Below are 11,118 nucleotides of genomic sequence, written 5' to 3'. Positions count from 1 at the left end.
AGAAACATATCCCAATTCCAAACCGTACATCAATTCAAAAGATACAATAGAAGTAGAATTTCATTCTAAAATCATAAAGAGAATCAAAATCCTAAACATATACCAAATTTAAAATCATACAGAAACAAAAAGACTCAAGGTTAGCTCCCCTTACGGTTTTCTCCTAAGCTTGCTTTCAAACGGTTCCCCGACGTTCCTCTGCCTTAGAATTCCTTCTCGTGGCTCCAAACTTAGCTCTAAAACTTCTCTGGTCCAATGCTTTTAGGTAACAGTTCTCAGATTCAACTTAGGAATTCTCTCAGCCCCAAAACCGTCTTAAATAACCAGAAAAACGTGTTTAAATAGTAAAACGCGTTTACTGAGTCAAAACGCGTTCAAAACGCGTCCAAAACGCGTACAGCGAGTGAGTCTGATTTTGACAACTTTGTCAGTCCGGTTGAACCCCTTCCCGATGTCGGAATTACGCGTATAAGTACTCGAATCGAAGCTATTCGAGTCTACTTTCTAATGGAACAAGAATCAACTTAATATCTAATTTATACAATTAATTATAATTAAAATACCAAACCATGTCAAAGTTGACAGCATTGTATTTTGCATATAAACTTTAACTTTTGTTACAACTTGATACATTTTTGGTTTCTTACTCTACTAATGACCCGAGACTCACCTTTTCCTTTAATTTTTCAGGGTCTTACATTCTCCCCACCTTTAAAATTTTTCGTCCTCGAAAAATACACTCTTTAATCAAATAAATGAGGATAGAAGTTCTTCATTTCTTCTTCCAATTCCCAAGTCATTTATTGGGTCTTCTCATTCCACAATACTTTGACTGTACGAATATCCTTTCCTCTTAGTTGCTTCGCCTGAACATCAAGAATCCGTACTGGTTTTGCGTCTAATGACAAATCTTCTCTGACTTGAACGTCATCCACTTCGAGTACATGATCAGGACTTGACACATATTTCCTCAATTGAGATACGTGAAATACATTGTGCAAGTTTGCCAGTTGAGGAGGTAGTGCAATCTCATATGCTACTGGTCCAATTCTCTTGATAACTTGGAATGGACCAAGAAACTTCGGAGATAACTTCTTGGATCTGATAGCTCTCCCTACTCCAGTCATCTGAGAAACTCGTAGAAACACGTGACTTCCCACTTCAAACTCAAGAGGCCTTCGCCTATGGTCTGCATAAGACTTCTGTCTGCTCTGTGATGCCTTCATCCTTTCCTGTATCAGTTTCACCTTTTCTGTTGTTTGCTGAATCAATTCTGGTCCTAACATCACTGTTTCTCCTTCTTGGTACCAACATAGGGGTGTCTTACATCTCCTACCATACAGTGCTTCATATGGTGCCATGCCAATGCTTGCATGATAGCTGTTGTTGTAAGTGAATTCAATCAATGGTAAGACCTCATCCCAAATACCCAAGTGATCTAAAACACAAGTCCTCAACAGGTCTTCTAAGGATTGAATCGTCCTCTCAGACTGTCCATCAGTTTGTGGATGATACGCAGAGCTCATATGTAATTTGCTACCCAACTCACGTTGTAAAGACTGCCAGAATTTCGATGTAAATCGCGGATCCCTGTCTGACACTATGCTCGATGGTATTCCATGTAGTCTCACTACTTCTTTTATATACAGTTGGGCAAGCTTCACCATAGACATCCTCAGATTCATCGCCAAGAAGTGAGCGCTCTTTGTCAACCTATCTATCACAACCCAGATAGCATCATGCCCCTTTCCTGTCCGTGGTAAATGTGTTACAAAATCCATAGCGATACTGTCCCATTTCCACTCAGGTACCTCTAGCGGTTGCAACATACCCCCAGGTCGTTGATGTTCCACTTTAGCCTTTTGACATGTCAAACATGCTGATACAAATTGTGCCACATCTCTTTTCATTCCAGACCACCAGAAAGACTCTTTGAGATCTTGATACATCTTGGTCATACCAGGATGCATGCTAAGACGACTTTTATGTCCTTCTTCGAGAATCAACTTTTTCAGCTCAGTATCATCTGGAATACAGACTCTGCCTCTAAATCTCAAAATACCATCAGCTCCTAACATAAATTCTCTGGCTTGATCTGTACCCAATAAACCCACCGTCTTTTGTAGCTCGGCATCTAATAATTGTTTATCTCTGACCAAACTCAACAAATCACTTGATATCACTAAGTTATTACAACTGATGAAATCGGACTTCAACTCAACATACAACTTCATATCCCTGAATTTCTCGATCAATTCTAACTCCCTTACCATCATAGTGGATACATGCACCGTCTTTCTGCTCAGAGCATCTGCTACTACATTAGCCTTACCGGGATGATATAGAAGTTCAAACTCATAATCCTTCAAAAACTCCATCCATCTTCTCTGTCTCATGTTCAATTCCTTTTGATCAAAAAGATATTTCAAACTTTTATGATCGCTGAACACTTGGAACTGTGCGCCATAAAGGTAATGCCTCCAAATCTTCAAAGCAAAAACGACAGCTGCCAACTCTAAATCATGAGTGGGGTAATTCTTCTCATGATTCTTAAGTTGTCTCGAAGCATAAGCTACCGCTTTCTTTTCCTGCATAAGTACACAACCAGTCCTTGATATGAAGCATCACAATATACTTCGAAAGATCTTCTTGGGTCAGGGATCACTAATACAGGAGCACTTGTCAACCTCTGCTTTAGTTCTTGAAAACTAGCTTCACATCGGTCTGTCCAAGCAAAGGGACGATCTTTACGAGTTAATTGCGTCAATGGTGACACAATCTTGGAGAATCCTTCTATGAATCTACGGTAGTACCCTGCTAATCCTACGAAGCTCCTGATCTCCGTTACGGACTTGGGTCTCTCCCATTGAAGCACAGCTTCGACCTTAGACGGATCCATAGATATTCCACCAGCTGATATGACATGTCCCAAAAATTGCACCTCTTTCATCCAAAACTCACATTTGGACAACTTGGCGTATAACTTCTTATTTCTTAACACCTCAAGAACTGATCGAAGATGATCCACGTGTTCTTCCCGAGTCTTGGAGTATATAAGAATGTCGTCTATGAAGACCACGACAAACTTATCTAAGAAAGGTCTGAATATCCTATTCATGTAGTCCATGAATACAGCGGGAGCGTTGGTTACACCAAAAGGCATAACCACGTATTCATAATGTCCATATCTGGACCTGAAAGCAGTCTTTTGTACATCCTCTGCCTTTACTAAAATCTGATGATAACCAGATCGTAGATCAATTTTCGAAAACACTTTTGCTCCATGTAACTGATCCATCAAGTCGTCGATTCTTGGCAACGGATATTTGTTCTTGATAGTCAACTTATTCAGCTGCCTGTAATCCACACACAATCTGGAACTCCCATCCTTCTTCTTGACCAACAACACTGGCGCACCCCAAGGTGAAACACTTGGTCTGATAAATTGTTTTTCAAGCAAGTCTTCTATCTGCCTTTTCAATTCTACTAATTCAGCTGGAGCCATCCGATACGGAGCAATTGATACTGGTCCTGTGCCTGGTACGAGATCAATTGAGAACTCGATCTCTCTTTGAGGAGGCAGTCCCGGTACTTTTTCAGGAAACACATCCATGAAATCACTTACCACTGAGTGATCTACGCTCCTTGCACTCTGGTTAATCTCCATGTGTGTCAACACAAGGAAGCAACACGACCCTTCCTGTACTTCGCGCAACAGATTCCTCGAAGATAATATCTTCGATTCTTCCTCTTGAGGAAATAACAATTTCTTTGCACCACAGTCTAAGAGAATGTGATTGGAAGTTAGCCAATCCATTCCTAAAATTACCTCTAAACCTTGTAGAGGTAAGCAGATGAGATTAACTTTAAACTGACGTCCCTCTACTACTACAGGACATCTAGTACATGCTAAAGATGTCTTAACTAAACCCGAAGCCGGAGTAGACACTATTAGGTCATACTGTAGCTCACTCACAGGCAATCCCAACTCTCGCACACAAACATCAGACACAAAGGAGTGTGTAGCTCCAGAATCAAACAAAACACAACAAGCTTTCCCAAACAATAAACAATTGCCGATGATAAGATTACCTGGCCCAGTTGCTTCTGCTCCGGTCATTGCATATACTCTGCCCACAGCCTGCGGTTTGACATCTGTCGTCTGTTGAGACTGACTAGTCGGTTGCTGAACCCTTGGTCTTCCAGATGTGGGACAATTCCTGGCAAAGTGTCCCTCCTTCCCGCAGGCATTACACTTCATATGATCAACTAACTGAGGGCAAACGGACCTATAATGTGGTCCTCCACAATTAAAGCACTTCACCACTCCAGATTGTCCTGCTTGGCCAGATTGATGAAATGAAGGTCCTTTAAGCCCCTGGAAAGGAGGTTTAGAATAGGGCTTTCTCTTGTCTCCATGCCGGAATTTGGACCCAGATGGTCCACCAATCCTCTAGGGTGGTCTCTGCTGAAATTCCATTTCATTCTTTGTCTTTTCTAACACTTTAGCTCTCTCCACCAATGTAGGAAACTCCTTGATACATAAACCTTTGACCAGCAATTTGATATCTCCTCTCAGTCCATTTTCAAACTTCCTACACTGCCATTCTTCATCCATATCCAGAGTATGGAAGCGACTAAGATGCTTAAATTTATCGGCATATTCTGTCACAGTCATTCCCCTTTGCACTAACTGGAGAAATTCTACTTCCTTGGTATACCTTACACTGTCCGGAAAGTACTCAGCATAGAACTTATTCTGGAATAAGTTCCAAGTGATCGGTTTACCACTCCTTTCCAACAGTGTTCTCGTACTGGTCCACCAATGATTGGCTTCTCCTGACAACAAATATTCAGTATAAGCCAATCTATTATCGTCTGGGCAGTTTTTGGCATTGAAAATTCTCTCCATATCTCTAAACCATTGGTCTGCTTCGTCGGCACTGATATTGCCACAAAATTTAGCTGGATGATGTTGAAGAAAATTCTCTAGACTCCACTCTTGAATAGGAGTGGGTGGAATATAGAATGGGTCAGCGGGAGCTCTTGCACCACCGTTTATTAGTTCCACAAATTGCCTCTGGTGTGCCTCAGCTGACACCCTAGCAGCCTCCAATTGTTGTAATGCAATTGTGTTTTGTTGTATCAATGATGCATTCTGCTGTTGCATCGCCACCACAAAAGATTCCATTACTCTCACCAAATTAGAAACATCAGACTGTGCCGGTGAAGGAGAAGGAGGAGGAGGAGGAGGTGATCTGCGTGCCATGGTTCTGTCCAAAGAGAAGAACCATTAGTCTAAAATTCAATTCCTATAATAGGAATACGCAACTAAGATCACACAACTAAGACATGGTATTTTCATCACCTACAAAATTCCTAGTGAAAGAACTGCTCTGATACCATTAATGTAACATCCCAATAATTATAGCATCAAACTATAATAGAGTTCTTACATCATTGATACAATAGAACAGTTGATAGAAGGAGGAATAAAAGTTTTCCTCATTATTATACAAACCCTCACTGTTAATTCAAACTAATAACACTCCACACCTTAAAACAGAAATAAAAACATAGGTTTCATTATTAAAACTATTCTTCAGTCGATCCTCCATCTAAGGCTTGCTCCACCGGCATATCACCGACTTCTGCTCCCATCCACCGGATGATCATCGCCAATCAAATACATAACACAAAATAACAACCAAACAACAGACAAAGCAAGGGTGAGCTAATGCAATACAAAACATCATGGTAAATTAAATTAATAACCAAACTTCCATCTTATAAATTAAATTACTCAATAATATAATAAACATACCATTATCATTCGTAAACTCCATTCATTCGGACAATCGTATGAATATTGAACTCTTAGCTAGTTCTACACTTGCAGTGGTACTTTTACTCAACTACATCCTATCCTACTCTGTCCCCAAACTGGATCTTCGGACATGGATGTACTTATTCGCTAGCTCAATTATTCTATCCTACTCTGTCCTCCAAACTGGATCTTCGGATATGAATATCACCACTGAAGCTACATCCTTCCTACTCTGTCCACTCACACTGTGGATCTTCGGTAAGGATTTTTCACTCTCCACCACATAGCTTTCTCTCTAAGTGAGATCGAGACTATTGAGAGCATAAGAATGAACCCCTAAGTCGGAGTTCCTATATTCATACGTACAGTACTTGACACAAAATCAATAAGGAGTTCCTCCTTGGAACTCTATTATACAATTTCCATTCATAAATACACATGTCAACATATTATCATCTTTAGTCATATCTCAAGAAAATAATTCTCACATACTCAGACATTTCACAACCTCACAGAAACATCACTTATTAACACATAACTCTTTATGGTCTATTAATTCGAACCCTTAAGTAGTTCAAACAGCTTAGATACCTTCACTAATAGCTCCAGAAGGGTCAAAAACCCCCATATCGACCTAAAGAACGTCCAAAACGGACATCCAGAACTCCCAAAACGTAAAAAAAACATCAAAACACTAAATTTGTTACGCATAACTCGCTTCAGCGAGTTAACTCATTCACTCAAGCGAATTTACTATTCCAAAATTACGAAAATTCACTTTCCGGACTATAACTACTATTCCTTCCATCATACAGATCTTCTAGATATCCAAAAACTTATCTCCCATCAACAACCCATATTCATCCAAATCTTATAAACATCTAAACTAAACATATAATTAAAAAGGCAGCGGATAATTAGTACAATCCAAAATTTCCGATCAAAACCTAGTCTCCTTTTAAATCCATAAACAGATTCAAAATCTTCGATCTATACGTATACCTAAAAACTTCCACCGATTCAAAATACTTAATACGAACAAGATCTCTTCAAAACCATCAAAACAGAAACATATCCCAATTCCAAACCGTACATCAATTCAAAAGATACAATAGAAGTAGAATTTCATTCTAAAATCATAAAGAGAATCAAAATCCTAAACATATACCAAATTTAAAATCATACAGAAACAAAAAGACTCAAGGTTAGCTCCCCTTACGGTTTTCTCCTAAGCTTGCTTTCAAACGGTTCCCCGACGTTCCTCTGCCTTAGAATTCCTTCTCGTGGCTCCAAACTTAGCTCTAAAACTTCTCTAGTCCAATGCTTTTAGGTAACAGTTCTCAGATTCAACTTAGGAATTCTCTCAGCCCCAAAACCCTCTTAAATAACCAGAAAAACGTGTTTAAATAGTAAAACGCGTTTACTGAGTCAAAACGCGTTCAAAACGCGTCCAAAACGCGTACAGCGAGTGAGTCTGATTTTGACAACTTTGTCAGTCCGGTTGAACCCCTTCCCGATGTCGGAATTACGCGTATAAGTACTCGAATCGAAGCTATTCGAGTCTACTTTCTAATGGAACAAGAATCAACTTAATATCTAATTTATACAATTAATTATAATTAAAATACCAAACCATGTCAAAGTTGACAGCATTGTATTTTGCATATAAACTTTAACTTTTGTTACAACTTGATACATTTTTGGTTTCTTACTCTACTAATGACCCGAGACTCACCTTTTCCTTTAATTTTTCAGGGTCTTACATATACAAAATAATCTAAAATAAAGGATAAAACTTTAATTTAATTTAATTTTGTATTTTAAATTAAATTAAAATTAAAGCAAATATTTATGTTTGATTTGAATGATTTTTTAATAAAATAAAATATTGAAGCGCCTGTTTGCCTTTAATAATTGGTGTTCATTATGAATGGCGTGGTGGTTTTCATTAATAAGAAAAGACGTCCATTATGAATCCACATGTTTGTTCTCACCCTCAACAACACCTTCCAAACTCCTATTTTCGTATCACTCTGTCTTATTTATAATTCAATTTTTCATGTTTCGTTTATCATTTTTGTTTAATTGCTAAATTGAAAAAAAAAGAAAAACTTAGACTGGAATTAATAGCTCCTGTGGGATTACGATTAATTTATACTCATTTGCAAATTCAATGAATCTTCACATCCTTTCTTACAACAATCATTTAAAGACATACTATACTATAATATATATATATATATATATATATATATATATATATATATATATATATATATATATATATATATAATTCATCGTTTGTTCTCGTACAAAAAAAGTTAACTAATTTAAAAAGAAAGACCATGCACAATAATATACATAATACATATATCAATCACTCTTTATTATCAATATAACACATCACAAATCATAGCTAAATCACTTCCAACCAATATAATCTTCAATCATTATGATGATTCTATCAATCCACGATCAGTTTTAACAAATTTAGAAGTAATTTTTCAAAAATCAAACGATCATTAATTAAAGTTATTGATCAATTGGAAATTTTTTTAATAATGATCCAACTTACAATTAAATTAAATATGTTTACAGGTAAAATATATTTATCAACTCTTGGATAGTAATTAGGTCAATATTAATTAAAAGTTCATTCTGAAATTTATAAATACAGGTTTAAAGTAAAAAATAAGTGATTGCATTTATTACATTGTCGAGAATTAACTCTTTATACTCAATAGTTATCTACTGACTTAAGCATGAGAGTACCTTTTGCACGTAACCTCACTCCACAATCTAAAAGAAAAAAGATGTGAAGACTTAGATTTTAAGGCAGATTGGAGTTTATAAGAAACTTGGAGTACCAAATAGTTGACCTCCTCGACTCCACTACCAAATTAAATGTATTCCATAATATACATATTAAATATATCATACCTAAGACTCATATATCTAACTTATAGAATCAACTCTAGTTTCTTATGTTTAAACAATTACTCACATCTTTTATAAAAAAAATGGCCACCTAATAGCTTTTTTCGATTTCTCACTACATATAATAATGTCTCTATTATCATGTGATCAACAAAATAGAAGATATTTTATTTTCTTAATAATCCATATGTTTAATATGATCCTTGGAATCCAATACCATCATCCCACATGTAGTTTATCACATACCCACAAGGAACAACACATATCCATGAAGACAAACATCATAATATATATCACCATTTATATCATATGAATATACATGCATCTTGTCATTGTTACATATTCGTACATATATTATACTTACATCTCATGTATTGATAAGATATAAGAACATATTTATGTAATTAACATTACATATAAAACATCAACATCATCATCGTTATTATTAGCTAAGTGTTACTTAAGCAATCATATATCACCTTCCTTATTAAGAGAAACTTTCTCATTTGAGCGATCATATATCACTTGAATAAGATAACTCAAGAGAGCAAAACTGATTTTGTCACCCTCACTCAAATGCTTCTGCCATTCTTGACGTCCATAGAATGAGCATCATTGTAACACTTGAGTGATGCACTTATTGTATCATATACAAATTCCAAAAGCACAAGTTACATTGTTCGAGTGACACTGTCATGACTTGACTTCCAATGCGTAGTTATATGGTTTCACATGTTTCATAAACTCATGTATATCACCATGACTTAGTGCTTCAAAGACCATATTGTCATTTAAGAGTTATCTACTCGAGAGAAGATAGAGTTATCTTGGTATCTATCTCTCTCGTTCAAGCTTCAATCACTCATTTGAACTTATATATCTTATCACGTGATCATTCATTATAACATTTGGACATTAATAAGTAGTGCATATAATTTACATTCACCATTTGAACATCATTAGAATTACGCTAAATAGAAAAATCAACATATTGCACAACATACCATACAATATCATGCTAATAAAAAAAACTTAATTAGTGATTTAGTCTTCTAATTTATTGGTTTAGTTCCTTTTGATCCCCATTATTTTTTGGTTCAGTTTAGTCTTCTAATTTTTTAAAAAGGTTCAATTTGGTTCTTTTTGTTAAGTTGACATTGATGTTGTGTTCATACATGTCACATGTCAATTCGTGAAATTTTAAATTAAAAAAACATAAACTATCATGTGTCAAGTTATGATCGCATCACATGGTAGTGTGACATGATAGTGACAGTTTGACGTGACAGTGACACATGTTAGTGTTATTGTCCCTCTTAGTGGCAGTCTGACGTGACAATAACACATGTTAGTGTTATTGTCACTCTTAGTGGCAGTCTGACGTGGCAATAACACATGTTAGTATTATTGTCCCTCTCCATGGCAGTCTGACGTGGCAGTAACATATGTCAGTGTTATTATCCTTCTTAGTAATTGTTTTCAATTTATACACCAAATCACTTCACCTAAATATTCAAATTATTTTATTTTTTAAAAGTGTAAAAAATTTCAAGTGAAAAAATATTAAAAATAAAATAATTTAAGTATTTAGATATGGTGTGTAAGACCCATGAAAAATATTTACCTTAATAGTAACAATTTTATTACTAGTAGTAATAAATTTCTTTGTGAATGGAAAATATAATAAGTTTATAAAATGTGGAAAGCTAAATAAGAAATTTTGGTAGCTTAAATGGTAGAAAATTATGGGGATTTCAAGAACATGGGTTCAAACTCTTTTCTACTTTTTTCTAAAAAAAAAAATAAAAAATAAATAAATAAATAAATAAAATAAAAAATAAAAATATTGATAGTAGATAAAGCACTCCAGGTTTGATAAGAGAAATAGAGAAGAAAGAGTTAGGAAAAAAAATTTAGTTGCAAGAAGAGTAGAAGTTTTGGAGGGTTTTTGGGGAAACAAATTCTGATTTAGTATTGTTTTATTATTATTCATGTCTTGAAATTCTGTGTGAATACTGTTAATGAAAAACATAGGTGCTTGTTATATATCTATCTATATTGAATTTATGTGTTAATATTATATGTTGTTGTTTTGAATCTGTAAATAAGAAATTTATTAAAACTAGTTAAGGAACACTTTGGCTAAGGAAAGACTTGGTACTTAAGTTGTCCATTGTGACGCACCTCTCTTTCCTGGAAGTCTACTCGACAAGCTTTTAACTTAAATCTTGTTGAACAAATTATGTAGTGTTAAATTATTGTGCAATATATCTTGTTGGAATGAAAATTTCTGATGAATTCATGTTATTGTGGTAGATATGGAATTATGAATTATAATTGTGATGGTAGGATAG

The 11,118-nt window shown here is 35.5% G+C and overlaps 1 protein-coding gene across 2 annotated transcripts; it reads right to left on the bottom strand.

Annotated features, from left to right (window-relative positions):
* Nucleotides 1-4,445: 4,445 nt before the first annotated feature.
* LOC128193584 (uncharacterized) lies at nucleotides 4,446-7,511 on the bottom strand. Of its 2 annotated transcripts, none has more exons than XM_052867360.1 (2): nucleotides 7,047-7,511; nucleotides 4,446-5,273 (listed from the first exon to the last, which is right to left on the bottom strand). In XM_052867360.1, exon 2 carries the CDS (start codon nucleotides 5,267-5,269, stop codon nucleotides 4,454-4,456), a length of 816 nt encoding a protein of 271 aa, XP_052723320.1. In that variant the 5' UTR covers nucleotides 5,270-5,273; nucleotides 7,047-7,511; the 3' UTR covers nucleotides 4,446-4,453. The 2 variants fall into 2 exon arrangements, 1 of the variants encoding a protein (XP_052723320.1); XR_008244913.1 differs by lacking the exon at nucleotides 4,446-5,273 and adding an exon at nucleotides 5,510-5,651.
* Nucleotides 7,512-11,118: the final 3,607 nt, after the last annotated feature.

The sequence above is a fragment of the Vigna angularis genome, chromosome 8, assembly GCF_016808095.1.
Source record: "Vigna angularis cultivar LongXiaoDou No.4 chromosome 8, ASM1680809v1, whole genome shotgun sequence".
Taxonomy (NCBI): Eukaryota; Viridiplantae; Streptophyta; class Magnoliopsida; order Fabales; family Fabaceae; genus Vigna; species Vigna angularis.
This window is presented reverse-complemented; position numbering and strand designations above follow the sequence as displayed.

Coding starts and splice junctions, on each gene's coding strand:
- LOC128193584 (XM_052867360.1), bottom strand. CDS start 5,269: ATGGCACGCAGATCACCTCCTCCTCCTCCTCCTTCTCCTTCACCGGCA.